Source organism: Spermophilus citellus (genome assembly GCF_964194105.1).
Source record: "Spermophilus citellus genome assembly, chromosome: 18".
NCBI lineage: Eukaryota > Metazoa > Chordata > Mammalia > Rodentia > Sciuridae > Spermophilus > Spermophilus citellus.
The window spans coordinates 12478246-12497947 of NC_138200.1; the positions used below are offsets into that span (position 1 = coordinate 12478246).

At 47.9% G+C, this 19702-nt stretch overlaps 1 protein-coding gene across 2 annotated transcripts; it reads right to left on the reverse strand.

The window, feature by feature from the left end:
- Positions 1–1630: 1630 nt before the first annotated feature.
- CEACAM1 (CEA cell adhesion molecule 1) lies at positions 1631–18872 on the reverse strand. 2 transcript variants are annotated; one of them, XM_081274484.1, is made up of 9 exons: positions 18756–18872; positions 17403–17762; positions 13342–13620; positions 12584–12838; positions 10791–11066; positions 5168–5315; positions 4195–4247; positions 3515–3546; positions 1631–2431 (listed from the first exon to the last, which is right to left on the reverse strand). In XM_081274484.1, exons 1-9 carry the CDS (start codon positions 18817–18819, stop codon positions 2309–2311), a joined length of 1590 nt encoding a protein of 529 aa, XP_081130610.1. In that variant the 5' UTR covers positions 18820–18872; the 3' UTR covers positions 1631–2308. The 2 variants fall into 2 exon arrangements, with proteins under 2 accessions (XP_081130610.1, XP_081130611.1); XM_081274485.1 differs by lacking the exons at positions 12584–12838; positions 13342–13620 and having other exon boundaries at positions 18756–18869.
- Between the last annotated feature and the right edge of the window lie 830 nt (positions 18873–19702).

Genomic DNA, 19702 nt, shown 5'->3' on the forward strand with positions numbered 1-19702 from the left:
ACTGATTTTGTGTTGCCTCCAGCAGTCTTGGGGATGGAGAAACGGGATGGGGGAAGAGAAAGAGCATGCACCTTTCAGCTGATCACAAGTGATGGGAATGAGAGAATAAGTTAATACCTAATGGAGTCAATAAATGAAAGTTATCGAGGTTGGCTCTGTAAGAAGGCAGAAGAAAAGCACTGGCAACGAAGAGATGGAAGATGCTGGAGAGATTTCTATATGACCCCGTTTGTGGAGCACCTCGTGAGTGACAGTTGTATTCCATTTCTGATTCACCTGGAGATGCCTAGATAGTGTCACTTGCCCCTAAGGAAGAGGCCGGGAGATCTGTTACTCCTGATGGCATTTCCTCTCTCAGAGGAAGATCCACATTCCTTCCAGGCAGGTTAGAACTGTGACCTGTGGCTTCCAGATGTGCTCACTTTGTTAGCAAATATGCAAATGAATTTAGCTAATTCTGATCGCTGCATCAGATACCCGTTGACTTAAAAATAGGTGTACCCACGGGCAATCTTTTCTGTCTGCAAACTTGCGTTGTCTAAAGTGGTACCAACCACGAGACAGCATATGAAAGTCTGATACATGATTTTTTTTATTATAAATATAGAGCAAATTTTACAAATAATTCAGAAGTGGCCTTAGTCTGGCAAAATTAAATAACCCAGCACAGGATGGATGAGGGAAACTATATACAGTCTCTGTCAGGGCTGGAAATCCCTGAAGAGGTACCTGAGTAGGAGAATTCCCAGTGAATTCTCTTGGAGGAGGCCTGTTAGGCAGAGCAGGAGATCAAGCAGCAAATATCAAATACAACCTTTCCCTTCATAGCCCCAAAGAGAGTCCATCTGTGTAGCAGAAGACTGCATGAGAAGCACATTTGCCTTTCCTTTTCCTGTCTTTCATTTTTATCTTAAACACATGGGGACTCATTGACCCTATGTGAGAAAAGATAAGTTTCAGAGCAGAAAATTCAGGGCCAGCTAATCCCCCACTATGGCCTAACCCCTCTCACAGCCCTTATGTCCCAAGGGCACTAGCACCAGTGCAGCTTTCTGGGTCATGAACCACGCGCATTGGTATGAGCCGTAGTGTTCCCTTTAGTGGCTCCCATTTTTTAAGGACCAAACACACCCTAAGGGACGCCAGCAGACAGGGACAGAACACACGGGCAGAAACATGGAGAAGGAGCTGGTGACTTGTCCATTCCTGGCACGAATGAGGAAAGCCTCTTCTTGTTTTCTATTTGGAGCTCTTGTCAAAAAAACCACAGAGGCTTCTGGCCAAGGGCTATTGACATTTTGGTGGCTTCTTTAACCTCAGGCGGTCTGATCAGCCTACACAGGTAAGCCCAGTAAGAATAATTCCATTCACATAAGTAAGCAGTTACAAAGATTAAAATGGTAGAAAGTATCAGAAAAGGAGGAAAAAAAAAACTCCCAATACCCTCCAATTACACATTCTTTAACAGTAATTTAAATAATTTATGAAGAGGAGCTCTCTACTCCTTTTCCAAGTTCTCAGCAGGTTGTCTATGAAAAGCTTTCTTTCCCCACTGCAAAAGCTATAATCTCTTCTTTTCTGGGCACTTCCTTGAATAACACCCATCCAGATATTAAAGGCATAGGTGTGATTTTTGCATTTTTTTTTTTTTTTTTAGGAATCACCTATGGACCTTGGCAGATATTTTTCCAGTTGTTTCTGGTGGGTTCTCTGGAAACATTTCTGCCAAAGGGCTTAGGTGGTATTCTAGCTAAGCAGCAAGGTGCTCAGACCCTGGTCCTGTAGGTAAGCGACCCTGACAGTGGACAAAGTTATAGAATTTCCCAGGTCACTACTGGTAATATATTAGATTTTCCTGTGGATGGTGGGTTTTGGAGAGAATGGAAAAGCCACTACTACTGCTTTTACTTTCTCTCTCTCTTTTTTTCTGGCATAAGTAATTAAGTGGAAAAGGACATAACTCTCAAGGTTATGGAAAATTCAGGTTAGAATCTGATAGGTCAGGACTGGGTTGGGAAGGAATTGGTACACTCTGGATAAGTAAATGTAAAACAAGTCTAAGTCAGGAAGCCTGGAGGGACAGGAAGGTCCTTCAATTCTCTCCCAAAGTCTACTTTGCCAAATTTCAACAAGAAGGAAGATTGGTGTGCCTGAACACTCCCGGATGTTCTTTCCATTTGTTGACACAGAAGGGAGGTGTGTAATGGGGTGGGGAGGGACTTCTTCCCCCCTCCCCCCCAAGAGATCTCCTAGTGAGGGTGCTGAGACTTGGAGCACATCACCAGTGCAGCGAGCAGAACAGGTTGCATTACTTCTTTTTCAATTCAGAGTAAACAGTTTCTGTGGCTGTCGGGGACGGGGAGGTGGGTGAAGATGGTTGTGTTGGTTCCTGGATGTTGAAGTTCAGAGAAGAATAAGCAACATCATCCCCCTGGAAAGTAGAAACAGCAATCAGCTCAGTGTCACAGGTCAGAGTGTCACCCTGGCTGATGGGACTCAACGGCACTGCGTGGCCACCTCTTCTGGACATTTAGCTTTGGCAGGGGACTTTGGTTACTGGTTTTCTGCTTGCTAGCATCCTCATGAATAATGGTTAGAAGAGGCGGATGACGGTGTTGATACAATGGAATACCATACCCCGGCAGTGAGAATGTGGCTCAGTGGTAGAGCACTTGCCTGGCATGCTGAGGCCCTGGGTTCGATTCCCAGCATTGCAAAAAAAAATTAAAAATAATAATAAACCACAAACATGTACAATTGTGGATGAATTGTCTCACAAGACAATGCTGAATGAAACCAGATGCATAAGGGATATGCTGCACCCTGATTTCCGGTGCTCTCAATCTGGGCAGAGGTCTATCTCGTAGGGAAATGACTAGAAGGATTCTTCTTGGGGGCAAGGAGATGACCACGGAGTGTCTGGATTCAGGTACTGCAGACATGGGTGTGTTCCCCTTGTGAAAGATCACGTGTGGTAAAAATCACTTATGACTTCAGTACTTTTCAGTATTCATGTGCAATCAATTGAAAGGTTAAGATGAGAAAAATTCTGTAAAAATGATTATAAAATAAAGGAGCCAGACCTCAGATCCATTAGAATGGAAACTCCCCTTTGCTAGTAAGAGCAGGACCTGTTTGAAGTAGGCATGGGAGAAGGATGGGTGCCTTCCTTGTGCTGGGAAGTGTATGGGGTGTTTTATGTACTTAACTCCTTAATCCTTTTAGCTTATTCAAGTGGGCAGAATGCCCATTTTACTGGTGAGAAAACTGAAGATTAAAGAGGTTAAGTAACCTGTCAAGGGTGCACAGAGCTAAGAGTTGCCACCAGGGTTTAAATGCAGGATGGGGACAATTGCAAAGGACATATTCTCGCCTTGGGGTGGACTCGTGACTAACCAATATTTCTTTGTTGTTGCATTGAAGAACTTAGACCCAGACTTGGTCTCACATTTTGTCCCCAAGAATACTCCGTTCTCTCCAGGGGAACATGAGCCAGCAAACGGGCTGTGCTTACCTTGTCAGGAGAGTGGTCAGAGGGGCCCGGACCTGAGGAAACAAAAGAGGAGTTACCAACCAAGGGAACGCGGAGCTGATGAAGGCCTTGCGCTTCTACCTGAAGGAGGTGGCAGGCCGTGGTGGTTGGGGGTGGGGAGCTGAGGGGGGTGGCCCACCATCCATTAAGGAATCTGCTTCCCTTGGGGTCTGTGGTTTAGACCCAGCACATTAGAACCAGAGGAAGACGAGACGGGTGGAGCCAAGGAGGCCTCTGTCCACCCGTCTACCAGCTCTCAAGGCTTGATTTTTCGCACAGATGTGTTTCTCAGTAACATGCTCCCGTGGCAAGGAGGGACGTTGAGACCCGCAGCACCCAGCACACTCACAAGATAAGGAAAGTCTCACCAAGGGAGAATGAATGCCCACATCCCTAGTAGAGCAGGAAGGGAAGGAGGGAGGGGGGAGGGAATGGCTCCTGGAACTGTGGTTGACTCAGGCCTGCCTAACCTGTCTCAGGGGCCAAGTCTCAAGACACTGTTGTGGCTGGGAAGGGTGTGAGAACCTATGCCAATTTCGGGTTGGGCAGTGGAGACCTCCTCTGTCAGAATTCAGAAGGGAGGGAGTGGCCTGTGACTGTGGCATTTCCTGCAGGGCACACATGAAGCAGACGGTTCTCACTGGGCGAGTGGCTTTACTTACTGTGGTTGGAGGCTGAGGGTATGTGCTCTGTGAGATCGTGCTGGTCGCTTGCCCTAAACAAATATCAGACACTGTGACTGCTATTCCCAAGCACAGGACCTTTGCTCCCTGAGTTAGGAAGGACACGGTTAGCAGAAAATTCTTTGGCGATCCTTGATGTCCATTCACACTGGGTTGGTCCTGCTGACCCTTGGAGGACCTCAGTCTTCAACATAACCACTATTCCTTTGGTGCTTACTCCTTTCCCGTTTGCTGGATGTTCACACTTTGGTCTATTTTTTTTTTTTCTCTCTTCTTTTTCTGGTGCTGGAGACCAAACCCAGTACAAACTACTCTACCACTGAGCTACATCTCCTGCTGCACAGGTCTATTCTTTTCTTTCTTTTTGGTACCAGGGATTGAATCCAGGGGCACTTAACCACTGAGACATATCCCCAGCCCTTTCTATTTTTTATTTTGAGTCAGGTTGCTTATAGCCTTCCTTTAAGTTGCTGAGGCTGGCTTCGAACCCATGATCCTCCATTCTGGCTTATAGCCCCCCCCCCTTTATTTATTGTCCAAGAGGACTTTGGTTCTTCCCACTTTCTCTTAGACTCTCCTCCTGTCCTGTCCTTCCCATCTCCAGCTGCTGTGGTAGACAGAGCATGTAATTTGCTTTCTCCTAATAATACTCCTTTCATTTCTTCCTGTGTTTTCCTTCTTGGACCTTGGCTTCCTGATGGGGGATGACAGGGGAACATAATCAGATCTGTTCCTCCAAACTGGTTGGGGATGGGGATAACCATGTCCAAGAGGGAGGGCAGGGAGCAGGAAGGCAGGGAGAGCCACCACCCACAGGAATGAGTGCCGAGAAGGAGGAGTTCAGGAAAGGAAAGGAGATCCAGTCCCAGAGATGGAGGTAAAGAAGTCTTCCCCTCTCCCAAGCGTGGCAGTTGGCCTTGGAGAACATGGAAGAGGAGGAAAGGCACCATACCCGCCAGTCTTCCTGAAAAACAGGAAATACCCCAGGCCTGCTATCAGCCCCACTCCAGCCAAGACTCCAATCACGATGCCGGCAATGGCTCCAGGTGAGAGTCCACCTGGTGGGTGTCCATCTGGGATGTCATCTCCGCCTGGGCCAGCTGTTAAGAAAAGAGAAGAAGAAATGAAGGTGAAGTGGTTTTACTGAGGGAGTGCTTTGGGGAACGCCTTGCACCAAGTAGTCTCTGTTCCTTGAGGGATGCATTTCTGTGGAAGGTGCTGGGAGGTGATCAGCATACTACATCCTCACAATCCTTCCTCCACTCCCTGTTTCTGTGTTGGTGATCTGTCTCCCCTCAATTCCATGCTGCCCTGTCGGCAGTCATTTGAAGGCGTTGGAAACCTGGGAAAGGCAGTTGCTATTTTTGTACGACTGCCAACCCTTTCAGGGGTGCATTTTCTCTTGGCCTCGCAATTGTGGGAGCCACGATTATGTGCCTCTCAGGTCTCCGTAATGGACAGAAAGCCCCGATGGGAGCACTCGGAATCCACCTCCATGTGTGCAGGAGTCCCCGCTTCCCACGGCCCCCTGTAGAGTAGGAAAGGAAGCCCAATTTTGCAAGATGAGGCTTTCCTCTGATGGGTGAGTCTTGAGAACTCCCCCCTGGCCTCTTTAGAAACTCTTTAGAACCCCACGGCCTCCCAACACTTCCTCCTCCTCCCAGCCTCCTCCCGGGGATCAGCTCTGCCCTGTGGTCTGAGGCCTTTCCCAGGCTCCTCCCCGTCTTGTTCCACTTTCCTAACCCTAACCCTAACCCTAACCCTAACCCTAACCCTAACCCTAACCCTAACCCTAACTCCCTCCTGGCTGCATCTCAGGAGATGAAAACCAACACCAGGCTCAAAAGTCTGCACTTAACTTCCTTCTTATCTTTCCCACGTTTGGGCAGTAACCAAGTCCCAGTGGTTTTGTTTTTTGTGTAACACGGGCCCACCCCGCCCATATATAATACTTTTTGCATCTGTTTCTTCTTTATTTCTGCAGCAACTATTTTAGGTATAGCCTTCACCAGTTAACTCAAGGCTGATGGCTAACACTATTGTTGTCTACCGGTATGGAGACCCTGTGCTAAATACTTGGTATGTATCTCATTTGATCTACACTATAAGCTTGTCAAATAGCTGGGCACAGTGGTGCAAGCCTGTAAACCCAGTGATTGGAACCCAGTGATGGGGAGGTCACGGCAGGAGGATCTCAGATTGGAGGCCAGCCTCACAACCTAGTAAGACCCTGTCTAAAAAAAATTAAAAACAATGCAACAACAACAACAATAACAACAACAACAGACCAGTGACCTGTCAGATAGACATTATTCCCATTTTATGAATGAAAAAACTGAGACTCAAAGTGGTGAAAAGGCTTACTTAAATTCATGTGGCTAATAAGAGGTGGATCTGGCTACCTGACCTTGAGGCTAAGGGTGATAGTAGTAATAGAAGCTAACATTTATGGAACATTTCTTCTCTGTGTGGCATTTTTCTGAAAGGTAAATTGATTATTATATTCAATCTTTAAATTGAATACCATGAAGCAAGTACTTTTTTGCAGTTTTCAGTTGAGGAATCCACGGCTCAAGGAAGTTAAGAATCTTGTGCAAGAAGTGTATAGGTATAAATTCTTGCATTAAAAAAAGATCTCAAATCAACAATCTAGCTTTATAACTTGGATGTAGAAAAGGAACAAATTAAATCCAAACCTAGTAGCATGAGAAAAGCACAGATTAAAGATAAGTAAATTAAAGACTAAAAAAAAAAGGTAGAGAAAATCAGTGAAATCAAAAGTTCTTCAAAAAAGATGAACAGAATTGACAACTTTTAACCAGATTAAGGAAAAAAAGAGAGAGAGGATTCAAGTTACTAAAACTAGGAGTGAAATTGGAGACATTATTATTTCTTCTTTAGAATAAGAGTACTTGATAATCCATACTAATTTTAGGGTAGATTTTTCAGTTCAATTGATGGTGTGCCATCAATTGGATAATCTAGATGAAATGCAAATTCCTACAAACACAGGATCATGAAAAAAGAGAATATCTGAACAGATTTCTAACTAGTAAGGAGGCTGAATCAGTAAGGGCACTAGCCAACTGTGTTGGTGCCCATTGGTAAGCCCAGCTTTTCAGAGGCTGAGGCAGGAGGATTTTAATTTCAAAGCCAGACTGGGAAACTAGGAAGACTCTGTTTCAAAGATAAAAACAAACAAACAAAGAAATCCAAAACTTTTAAAAGGTACTGATGAAATTTAACATCTCTTAATACTAAAAATCACTCAAACTGGGACTAGAAGAAAACCACCTCAGTATAGTAAAGGCTCTATATGAAAAGCCCAAGCTGGCATTGTCCTCCATGGAAAAAGGCTAAAAGCTTTCCCTCTATATCAGGAAAAATACAAGGATGCTTGCTTTTACCAGTTCTATTCAACTTAGTATTAGAAGTCTTATCCAGAGCAATTAGGAAAAAGAAAGAAAGAAAGAAAGAAAGGAAGGAAGGAAGGAAGGAAGGAAGGAAGGAAGGAAGGAAGGAAGGAAGAAAGAAAGACATCTTAGAAAGAAGTAAAATTTCTGTTTGCAAATGACATTAACTTATATGTAGAAAATCCTAAAGATTCCACAAACTGTTAAGACTAATAAGCAAATTCAGCATAGTTGCAGGCTAATGAAATCAATATGCAATGTAACAACCGTGTATTTCTACATACTAATGATCCCAAAGGAAACTTAAAAAAATACATTTATAAGAGCATCAAAAAGAATGAAATATGTAGAAATAAACTTCACCAAGGTGGTTAAAGATTTTTACCCAGAAAACTACAAAACATTGCTGGGGAGAAAAAAAGATTAAAGAAGACATAAATAAATGGGAAGACATCCTATGTTCATGATTTGGAAGACTTAATATTGTTAAGATGACAGTACTACCTAAAGTGATCGATACAGTCAATACAAGTCTGCCAAAGTCCCACGGACATTTTTTTGCAGAAATAGAAAAATCTATCCTAAAAATTCATATGGATTATCAAGGGACCCCAAATAGCCCAAACTTGCAAGACTCAATATTTGGTACAATACTACAGTAACCAAAAAAGTATGCTACTGGTATAAAGAAAGACATATAGATTAATATCATTTTTTATGTGTTGGGAACATTTGAAATCATCTTTGCTAGAAATTTTGAAATTTAGAATTAATTGTAGTCAAACACAGACATCCTACTGTGCTATAGAACATTAGAAGTTATTCCTTCCATCTAACTACACCCCTGTGGCCAGATGATTTTGATGAGGGTGCTAATACTGTCCAATGGGGAAAAGGATCTTTTCAATAAATGATGTTGAGAAGATGGATATCCATACAAAAGAATGAATCTGAAGGGCTGGGGTTGTGGCTAAGTTGTAGAGCGCTTGCCTAGCATGCACTGGGTTCCATCCCCAGCACCACATAAATAAAACTAAAAAACAAGCATTTATTAAAACAAAGAAATATATATATTTTTAAAAAGAATGAATCTGAGTATTTGTCTAATATCATCTTCAAAAATTAACTCCTAATGGATCAAAGATCTAAATGTAAGAGCTAAAGTTATAAAACTCTTAGAAGAAAATGTAGTATGAATGCTTCATAACGTTGGCCTTGACAGTGTTTTCTTAGCTATGACAACAAAAGTATTCATAATAACAAAAACCAGATAAATTGGACCTCATGAGAGCTGAAACATTCTATGCATCCAAGGACATTATCAACCACATAATCCAGCAATTCCACTTCCCAATATAGGCACAGAAGGAGTTGAAATAGTCTGTCAGAGAGCGCCAAACCCCCACGTTCATGCAGCATTGCCAATAGCCAGTGTCCGTCAATGGATGAACAGATAAAGAAAAGGTGGCTTATGTTCACAGTGGAATGCTGGCCAGCCTTTCAAAAAAAGGGCATTCTATCACTGTGACAGCACAGGAAGTGAAATAAACGGGGAACAGGAAGCGGGACCCTGCAAGATCTCACCTGTATGTGGAATCTACAAATGTTGAATTTCTAGAAGTAGAAAGCAGAATGGGGGTTACCAGAGACTGGGTGGTCAAGGAGGTCAGAGGGTTTGAAGTTTCAGACAGACAAGAGGAATATGTTTTGAGATCTACTGCTCAGCAGGATGGGAAAGTTCTGGAAACGGACAGTGGTGATGGCTGCACAAGAACGTGGTTAATGCTGCTGAATCGTACGCTTCAAGGGGGCTAAGATGGCAAATCTTAGGTTGTGTGTATTTTACCACACACCAGAAAAAAAAAGTGAACAGAAAAGCAGACAGAAAAGAATCTTGAACCAGGCACATGGTGCACACCTGTAGTTTTGATACTTGAGAGGCTGAGGCAGGAGGATTGCAAGTTGAGGTCAGCATGGGCAACGTAGCCAGAACTTGTCTCAAAATAAAATAAGAAGGGATGGGGATTTAACTTGGTGGTAGAGGACTTGCCTAGCCTGAGTCCAAACCTCAGTACTGTCCAAAAAAATAAAAAAAAAAAAAGAATAAAAACAAAGAATCTGGTGCGAGGTCATAGAGTAAATGCCAGACTCAAGATAAGAAGCTCAGTGCAGCTGGCCCTCTGCATCCATGGACTTGATACCAGTGGATTCAACCAACTGCAGAAGGAAAACAGTCTGACAAAAATTGGGTTCTCAATGAAAATGTACAGAGGTTTTTTCTGTTATTATTCCTTAAACGATACCATATAACAATGATTTATACAACATTTATATTGTAGGAGATATTAAAAAAATCTAGAGATGATTTAAAGTGTATGGAAGTTACTGGGCATGGTGGTACATGCTTGGAATCCCAGCTACTTGGGAGGCTGAAGCAGGAGGATCAAAAGTTTGAGACCATCCTGGGCAATTTAGTGAGAGTCTGAATCAAAAATAAAAGGGCTGTGGATAAAAATAACAGCTCAGCTGCAGTGCACTTGCCTAGTATGTGTGAAGCCCTGGGTTCTATCCCCAGCACTGAAAAGTAAAATAAAAATAAAAAGGGCTTGGATGTAGTTCAGTGGTAGAGCTCTTGCTTAGTAAGCATAAGGCCCTGGGTTCCATTCCTAGTACTTCAAAATAAAGTATAGGGAATAGGGAGAATGTTGGTTATACACAAAAACTATGACATTCTTATTTATTTTTTGTACTGGGGATTGAACTCAGGGCCACTTTACCACTAAGCTAAGTCCCCAGACCTTTTATTTTTAATTTTTTTCTTTTGAGACAAGGTCTCACTAAGTTGCTTAGAGCCTCGCTAAGTTGCCAAGACTGGCCTTGAACTTGTGATCCTCCTGCGGCAGCTTCCCAAGCTGCTGTGAAGTATGCCATTCTTTATAAGGCTCTAGAGCATCCTTTGGTATATGCAGGACTTCTAGATGCAGAATGCAGAAGTTGACTACACATTTTACTGACAGCCTAAACTCGAAACCACTTTGCAATTCTGCTTACTGCTTTAGTGTCTTAATTGATATTCTTTCCCCTGTGACTTTTATCCATTTTGTATACCACTGATAAAGAAATCCCCTCAGTAAGATGTAGGAGGGGCAGAGGGTCACTCACCGATCACAGTCAGCGTGATGGGGTTGCTCTTTTCGGAAGAGATTGGGTTGGAGACTTGACACTGATACTCTCCCTCATCCTTCTTCTGGACCTGGTTTATGGTCAGGATGCTGTTGTTTGATGACAGCTGCATCCTGTCTGTGAGTTGCAGACTCTTGTTATTGAAGAGCCACTGGATGGAGATTTCAGTGTCATTTGGGACGCAGGTCAGCTCCACAGACTCCCCTTCTGCCACTGTGGTGTTGCTAGCTGTGAGGTGGGGCGAAGTCAATTCTTCTGTGGACAAAAAGGAGGGGAAAACTGAGGTGGTCCTTTCTCGGAGACCTTAGCCAGTGCTCAGGGCCCACTGTGAGTTGTGTAAGGTGGCCCAGAAGGTGGCCCTGACCCTCTGCAGAGTTTGGGTGTCATCATTCAGATAACAACATAAAGGAAGTGCTGCCCCTCCTTCCGACCTCAGATCACCCAGGTGACCCCTGAGGGTCCCTGGACATCTCTATAGGATCTGTCCAGCAAGCTCATCCTCAGGTGGAACAATTTTTCCATTCACTCTTGGGCAACCTCTTTCTAGTACTTCTGTGCCTCTAGAAGGTCAGGCTCTCAGGCAGGAAGTAGCTTTACATTCAGAGGCAAAGCGTATAGTTTTCATTAAATAATTTGTCAGGGAATTAAGATGGTCCAGCCTGTCTTCATGATCTTAGTGACTGGAGAAATTCCAATCTACAGGATTTGTCAGTTTGAAGAGGACTTTTATTTCCTGGCCTGTGGATTAAATATCACAGTGAAAGGAACCTGTGGAGATGAAGGTCACAGTGTTGACCAACCCCGGCACCATGTCCTCCCTGCAAACACATGCTCTCGGCACCGCCCTGCCCGGCCTTGCAGGGACTCTGCAGGTGAGGCTCCCGTCCCTCCAGGTGTGCATCTCTGCTATTCTCCGCGGTGCATGACATGGGCTTGTGTTCCCAACCCTATGCACCTGGGGACTTCAGAGCCAGGACACTACTCAGAAGCATCTGCCCCCAGGCTGGCTCTTTCCCTCCCCTGCTCCTGACTTGGGAGGCACCAACTGACCACACGATTGATCCAGATTCCAGATGGGCCTCCCAGGCCTCTTTCCCACCCACCCACCCCTCCCACCCCAGATGGAGTCGGAGCAGGACAGGAGCAGAGCTGCTCATCCCCCATCTGAGGGGGCTTTGCTCCTGTCATTTGGGGAAAAAGAGGATGAACGTATTGCAAAGCCATGCAGGTTCCTGGATGCTCACGGAGGAGGTAAAAGAAAGCAGAGGTGACAGAAAGGGACAAGTTAGTGGGCTGGGGATGTGGCTCAACTGGTAGCGCGCTCGCCTGGCATGCGTGCGGCCCGGGTTCAATCCTCAACACCACATACCAACAAAGATGTTGTGTCTGCCGAAAACTAAGAAAAATAAATATTAAAATTCTCTCTCTCTCTCCCTCTCTCTCTGTCTCTCTCTTTAAAAAAAAAAGGCGGGGGACAAGTTAGTGATGGAAAGAAGTGACTTGACTTCAAGGACCCTCCCCCTCTCTGGGAAGCTCCTTCCACTACCAGAGACTTTCTGGGTATGCGAGAAGCCCCTCCCCACATTCCAGGCTGGACCCTAGATTGGTCATAAGGAATCAGAAGCAAGAGGAGAGTCTCTGGGATGGAGCAGGAGGCTCAGGCGAAGATAGGATTTGCTTGTGCCAGGCTAGGAAGTAACTTCTTCCATGTTGTTTCCAGAAAAATCAAGGTTCTACCCAATACTTGATACTGTGCTCCCGGGTCCACTTACCAGAGACGGTAATATTCTTGGTTGTGGTCCTATTGAGGTTAGTAACAGAGTTATGGGCGACACACACATAGGATCCGCTATTATTTGTAGAGAGGTTGAGGATTGAGAGCTCTTGTGTGAATTCCAGGGGCCTCCCATTGAAAAACCAAGAGAACTGAGCAGGCGGGTTAGAGTCTGCGTGGCAGGAGAGGTTGAGATTTGTCCCTGAAGGGAAATGTGATTCTGGGGGGTTTATGATGGGGGCATCCGGGCCATCTGGAGCAAACAGAATAAAGCCACATGTAATGTCATCAGAGAGAAGGGGAACTTCCTAGACTGTAGAAGACCACAATATAACTACTGATCCATGTCACAACTTTTTTTTTTTTTAAATGTCACAACTAGGCTGGGGAGTACAGTGGTACAGCACCTGCCCAGCATGCATGAGGCCCTGGGTTCAAATCTCAGCAACATACACACTCACAGAAAGTCTCAACCAAACCCCCTTTGTTCACTGAAATTAGTCTGTGACATTCCCCTGCTTCTCTGTCCCAGGTGGCTGACCCCAGGCCTCTCTAGGGAATCACAAGCCCTCCCCTCTTATTCATGGCCCAAGGCTGGGCCTGCCTGGCTGTGCCTGGGGCTATTGTCACCGCCAGTCCAGGTGCCCAGGAGAGAGGGTCTGTGAACTTGGACCCAAGAGGGACTAAGTGGCCCAGCCTCTGGCCCTGTGTATTTGAGTTCACAGCCAGGGTAATGGAGGAATAGAAGTTACTCACAGGAAATATTCAGGGTGAGTGGGTCACTGCGGCTGGCACTCACTGGGTTTTGGATTTCACACTCATAGGGTCCTGTGTCATTCCTTGTGACATTGAATAAAATGAGAGTCCTGTTGTTGTTGGACAGCTTCAGCCTGTCACCATCTGGGATCATCTGACTGTTTATCTTCCACAGGTAGGTTGCATAATTAACCTCAGGTTCACAGGTTAATGCTAGAGAGTCCTCACCCTCCATGGGTTGGGAGTTGTTGATTGTGATGTTGGGTTTGGGTAATTTCTCTGTGCAGACAACAAAGAGAGGATTGCCCTGTGGTACCTGTGATCCCCGAAAAGGCATCTTTCCACCTGAGCTGGCCTCTCACCTCCCACCAATCTGAGTCCTGAAGAACCAGGCAGAGTGGGTATCCTGGGCAGATGTAGGAGGATATGAGGGTTCAGAGGTCGTGGGGCCCCCTGGGCTGTGTGTGGGAGAAGCACAGAGTTTCTCACAGGTGCACTTAATTGCAGAATTTGGTCCTGGACAGACCCAGGACTGGGAGTTAGAAACCCCGTGTCTCTGCTGGTCCTTGCTGGCCCTGGCTGGCCTTGAGACGCAGAGTCCCTCCAGCTGCACAGACTCCGGGGCTCATCCCACATGTGTGTCCTCTGAGCCTTTGGTTCTCAAGGCCATCCTAGAGGTGGGTCATGGTGGGACACCCCATTGTGCTTAAACCCCAAGAAAACCCCACAGCCTGATGTGAGATTGGGGTGTGTGAACAGAAATCCCAAACTAGGAGACCAGGGGGCATTCAGTTTGGTGGTCAGGCTGGGGCCACAAGGGGGGCAGTTCTGCTCAGGTGTTTCCTGGTGATTGACAGGAGCCAGTGGCACCTGAAAGACAAAGCATGGGTCCAAAGAATGCTCTAGGGTGAGGGGAACAGACAAGGTTTAGAGCAGAATCATGTTCCTGTCTTTGGTCTTTACATCTCTTCTCCCCCTGCAGAGAGCAGGTGAGGCATGTGGAATTGTCCTGAGAGACCAGTGGATGGTTCCAAACACATAAGCTCTAAGAAGTGGAATGAGGGGACCAGGACCTTGCTAAAAATGTGGCCCTCGTGGGCTTGTGTGTGGCAGACCTGGAGTAGAAATGAGGGATGTTAAAGTTATCCCATATGGGAAAATAGTTTTAGATACCCATGATCTAAGACTCCTTTCTGAAAGAAAAATTTCTCTAAGGAGCACAGTGTCTTAGACTGAGCTCTGAAGTCCTGAGGGGTTACATTATGACCCAAGGCAGATGCTAAGGTCACTTTGAAACCTTAGCAGCCTCCTGAGTAAGGAGAGACCTGTGGGTCTTGGTGGAGGACTGAATGGTCAGAGGGGACATCTGAGGGTCTCTGTTATGTAAAATGAGGCACAACACCTAATTCAGAGAAGTATTATTGATCATGTTAATCAATCTAGAAGTCTATGTTCCCAATTGCTATGGAGACTCAGCAAAGTGGGGAAGAACCTGACACAGGCCTGTGGAATGCCTTCTTCCTGTTCTTTTCACCCCAGGAAGTGCAATGAGATCATCAAATTGATCCAAATCAGAGCCTAGAGCCTAATGTAAGTGACCGTGGCTGGAGCATCACACCATGTGGGGACAGACCTCCCTTGTGGTGATGGTGTCCTCATGGGGACACAGGCACATATGGAATAGACAGTTAGCCCCTGAGACAGCACCATTCAGTCCAGCGCCCCCTTGGGGAAGGTCCTGTGAGTCACTGGAGGAGGGTGAGCCCCACTTAGGGACCAGGATGGAGCCACCAGTCATCTGGGTGTAAGGAGCCTGGGACCTAGGGTCTTGCCACCCTGTCCTGCCTCTGCCCCCCTCGCTGAGTCAGTGCAGAGAGTAGATGGGGGAGATGCTCAGGCCTGTGTCCTGGCCTATTTCACATGTCATTGTCATGGAAGGAAAGAGCCCTGGATGGGACACAGTGGGGCCTCCTTCACAGTGGAGGACATTGCCCCTGATGCAGCCTGACAGGGGCACCTGCCTCGACTGTTTCTGTGCCCTTTACTACTGCCCATCAGGTGGCCTGGCCCCAGGTGTTAGCAGGAAGTGGACAGGACAGATGGCCATTCGTGCAGGAGGGAAGGGCATGGCTCATTGTGCAGGGCAGGGCCAGTCCTGCCTGAATGAGAAGGAGGGAGAGGACGGACAGGCAGGAGCAAGACAGCCAGAATCGCCATGGCAGGGAGCAGAGGGGATGCAGTGACTTAAAGCCCCAGGTCCAAGAGCCTCATGGCTGCCTCAGAACTGACCCAGGGCCACCCTGAAGACCTCCCCAGCCCGGCTACCCAAAGGGCATCCTGTGATGTGGCTCCTGGGTGGCCTCAGGAGAGGTGGTTGTTGGGATGGAGCAAGAGCCTGAGCCTCCAGGAGGGACAGGGAGCAGCTGGCAGAACCCCCTGGGATTGCACATGCAGGTTCCAGGCTCTGAAGAGGTTCAGGGTCATTCATTCATGATCTTCCCTTCCTCCCTTGTCATAAAACCTCTGAGAGTTGGCCACACACTGGGCCCTGTGCTGGCTGCAGGCTCTGGTGGGCAGTGAGAAAGAAAAGTCCTGTTCCTTATGCTCCAGAGGGCTGGGCTGGTGGTGCACACCTGTAATCCCAGTGGCTCAGGAGGCTGAGACAGGAGGATGGTGAGTTCAAAGCCAGCCTCAGCAATGGTCAGGCTAAAGCAGCTCAGTGAGACCCTGTCTCTAAATAAAATACAAACAGGGCTGGGATGTGGCTCAGTGATTGACTGCCCCTGGGTTCAATTCCTGGTACCCTTATTCTCCTTGCTCCCCCCAGAAAAGAAAAAAAGAAACACCTTATGCCACAGAGGGAGTGACACCCAACACACCAGGAAACAGGCGACTTCAAGTTCAGTGAGGGAGGGCGTGGACCGGCTGTGGGAGGGGGAGGCCTGGACATTCTGTTGAGGCAGGTTTTTTGGTTCCAGAGTAAAAGTAGATTATCCTCCATTTGCTCTCACTCCCAGACCAAACTGTCCCCTCCAGCTGCCAGTGCCCTGAGCCAATGACTGGTCTCTGGACCACAGATGCCTAATAGGCCCTCAGCATGCAGAGCAAGGGGCTCTGGCTGCAGAGTGACATGCACCACTGATCTGCCACCCGTGGTCTGTGTGACCTGATTAGCAGCTGTGTTCCCCGTTCCTCAGTTTCCATTTATTGGATACCTGGGAAGTGGTGTCTGGTTCACCATGTTGTCTATAAATTAACCTTGAAATTTTCACAGTAACCTGACCTTGGTTTGGAGGAGCTGCCCCCAAAGAAACAGCCCCTACTCTGATCTGCCTCCCAGTGAGAACACCCTGGGCTGGTCCCGGGAGGACCAGGAGCTCCAGGAGCATCTCTTTCCTCTGTTCCTCCCCTTGGGGACATGGACCTTCCTGTGGAGCCTCATAGAAGTCCATCAGGGCACCTGATTGGCCTGAGGCACCTGTCCCTCTGTGCTCACCACACCTAGTCCCAGGAGAAGGAGATGCCCAGGTGCCCTTGCCCAGATGTGGCTCCTGGGACTGTGCCCTGGCTGGTGACCACCTCCAGGAGCTACCAGATCAGGTGGCCAGTAAATCATTGCTCCCCAGCAGCCCTCAACAGGAAGCCAAACTCCATCCCTGGCCACATGTCCTCAGGGTCACCTGGAGCCAGGAGCCGGGGACAGAGGTCTGGAGCAGGAGCTTCCTGGTGCTGACCTTCTCTGTGATGACTCCAGGGACCTCAGCCCAGGCCTGACTCAGTCCTGCAGGGTCTTTCTCAGGGCCATGCTCCTGGGAAGGACACAGGGGCTGGGCTGCGACTGCTCTGCCTGGGCCGAGTCTCCCACCAGACCACCCTGCTCTCTGCCAGTGGATTCAGGCAGAGGATTCAGATCTTCTGAAGTGTGTCTGCACTCTGTGTGTCCTGCACTAAATGCTCAAACTCCATTGTGGGGACGTAACTCACAGGAGGAGGTCTCAGGGTCCTGTGTGTGCCGTGGAATTAACCCCTCCAACACCCCGAGGGCCTGGGGTATCACTCACCATGTACACGGATCTCTCCAGTTGCTAATTCAGGCCTGAGATCGTTATTTAAGGTTCGTAGGGTATAGAATCCTGTGTCCTCCTTTGTCACATTCATGAACAGCAGGGACCCATTGGTGTATAATGTCTCTCGACCACTGAATGCAGGGCCTGTGTTAATTTTCTGTGTGAGTATCGAGTATGATATAATTTCATGGCTGTCTTCTGCTGTTTTTCCTTTGAACCAGTAGTAGCCTATGGTATTCTGTGATGCATTGTGGACGAGGAGAAGAACGTCTGTCCCTTCAGCAGCATCGAAAGGCACTGGTTCAATAGTGAGCTGGGCAGTGGGGTGCGGGTTCCAGAAGGTTAACAGTGAGACTAGGAGGGAAGAGACAGAAATCCATCAATACTGGGCCCTTTGTATTGGGTGGAAAGATGGGGCCCAGGTCCTCAGCAGGAGTCCTCATTCCTCAGCCTTGGGGTGTGTGGTGAGTGGGTGAGTCCCTGGGTCAAAGCCAGCATATGCATTCCTTCAGGACCCCTAAGCCTGTCATTCCTCTGGAACAATCGTCTCCCGGTATCTACAAGGCTGGCCCCTCAGTGCCCTCAGATCCCTGCTCACACCCAGGGCACCTGGGCACCCGCCTCCCCTGACCACCTCCTTACAGCCCCCAGGTCTTCCCTGTGGACATTTCCCTGCTCTCTGCCCTCCTAGATCTACACAGCACCTGGCCTCACCTGCAGATCTCCCTCTGGCCTGGCTTCCTGCCCTCTAGAGAGGAAGTTCCAGGAGGCAGAGACTAGTCTGACCCTGTTGTAGCCCAGGGCCTGGACCAGGCTCATCCTCCTGAGGATGAGTGAAGCAGGGTCCCCACACTGAGGGTCCAGGTGTCTGTGTGCCAATGTCTGAGGCTGGTGGCTGCAGACAATGTTCACTGGTCTTTCTATTTTTAAAACATTTTTTCTAGTTATAGATGGACACAATATCTTTATTTATTTTTATGTGGGTCTGAGGATCAAACCCAGTGCCTCACATGTGCGAGGCAGGTGCTCTACTACTGAGCTGCAGCCCCAGCCCTCTGTTGCCCTTTCTATTTGGAGGGTTGCCCTTACAGAGATGCCAACATTGATAGTCAAAATATAAAGGCCCCTGGTGATTAACTTGGAAAAGAGAACCCCTGAGCTTTCCGTCTACCTTCAACAGTTTCTGGACACTGAGAGTTTCCTGTTGGTGAGCTTCTGTCTGTCTTCTGTTCCCATTGGGTTCCCAATGAAGCCCTGTGTCCCCTGTGAGGGTCATGTTCTCCCCAGGGGTGGCACCAGCAAGACTGTGGCTCCCGCACCCTCTTTCAGGGAACTGTCCCCTCTTACCTGCCAGCAGGACCCCCTGCCAGGGGATGCACCCTCTGCAGGGACAGGCTGAGGCGGGCTGCATGGTCCCTGCTGCTCTGTCCCCGTCTGTGGAAGGAACTTCACTGCAGACCCACTGGGAAGCCGAGGTCCAGGCCAGTCAGCCCTGCTGCCCTGCTCCTCTCTGAGCTCAGCCTCCTCCCAGGACAGGAGCACTTTCCTGGGTCACATGGGCTGGGGGCGGGGTCTCCGTCCAGGAAGCCTCTCTGTCCCCTCCCTCTCAGTCCTGCCTCCTGTCCCTTCTGCTTTCCTTGTTGGGTTTCACTACTGCATGCCACACCCTGAGGAGCAAGGCAGGTGGGGACGCTGTCCCCTGAGAGAAGTGACTCACCCAGCACTGGCCTCAGCTGTGCCCTGGCCTCAGGGCTTTCAGCACCACCCAGGGAACCCCTGGGGTCCCCTCACCCCTGGGCATATTTCCGTTATGACAGAGAATCCCAGGTTAGCCACACATCTTCCCCATGTTCTCAAATGCTCTAGGAAGGTGGCTTTCCTTCCAATAGGAAGGGGACAGAAACAGGTCTAGGGTCTAGAAAGAGGCCCAGTGAGTGATGGCTGGTGAGGGGACCTGCTCTCTGTCCTGGTGTCTCCAGCTTGGCCTCTGAGTGGCTATCTCAGGACTTCACATCCTTTGTGTCCTGGGAGGGGAGGACTGTGGTAGTGGAGGTAGGTGACCATGGGCTCCTTGGTCCTCAGGGAGAGATTTTAGGGAGACCCTCACTCTTCATTTTTTGGTGTAGCTGTGGCTCAGGCCTGCCCATGCCTTCCTTGGGTGGCCTCTGTCCTCTACCTGGTGATTCTCCTGTGGTTACCCTGACTTTTTTCCACGGGTGATGCCAGGAGGCAGGGCCTTCTCAGAGCCCCCTGGCTGTGCAGGGTCCTCACAGAACCAGTAAGGAGTGAAGGTG

Bases quoted from the DNA above. Each gene is read 5' to 3' on its own strand.
- CEACAM1 (XM_081274484.1), bottom strand. From the start codon at position 18,819: ATGCAGCCCGCCTCAGCCTGTCCCTGCAGAGGGTGCATCCCCTGGCAG. The intron at 17,763-18,755 runs GTAAGAGGGGAC...CTTCCCTCCTAG, and splicing joins GCAGGGGGTCCTGCTGGCAG to TCTCACTGTTAACCTTCTGG. The intron at 4,248-5,167 runs GTATGGTGCCTT...ATATTTGTTTAG, and splicing joins TTTTTCAGGAAGACTGGCGG to GGCAAGCGACCAGCACGATC.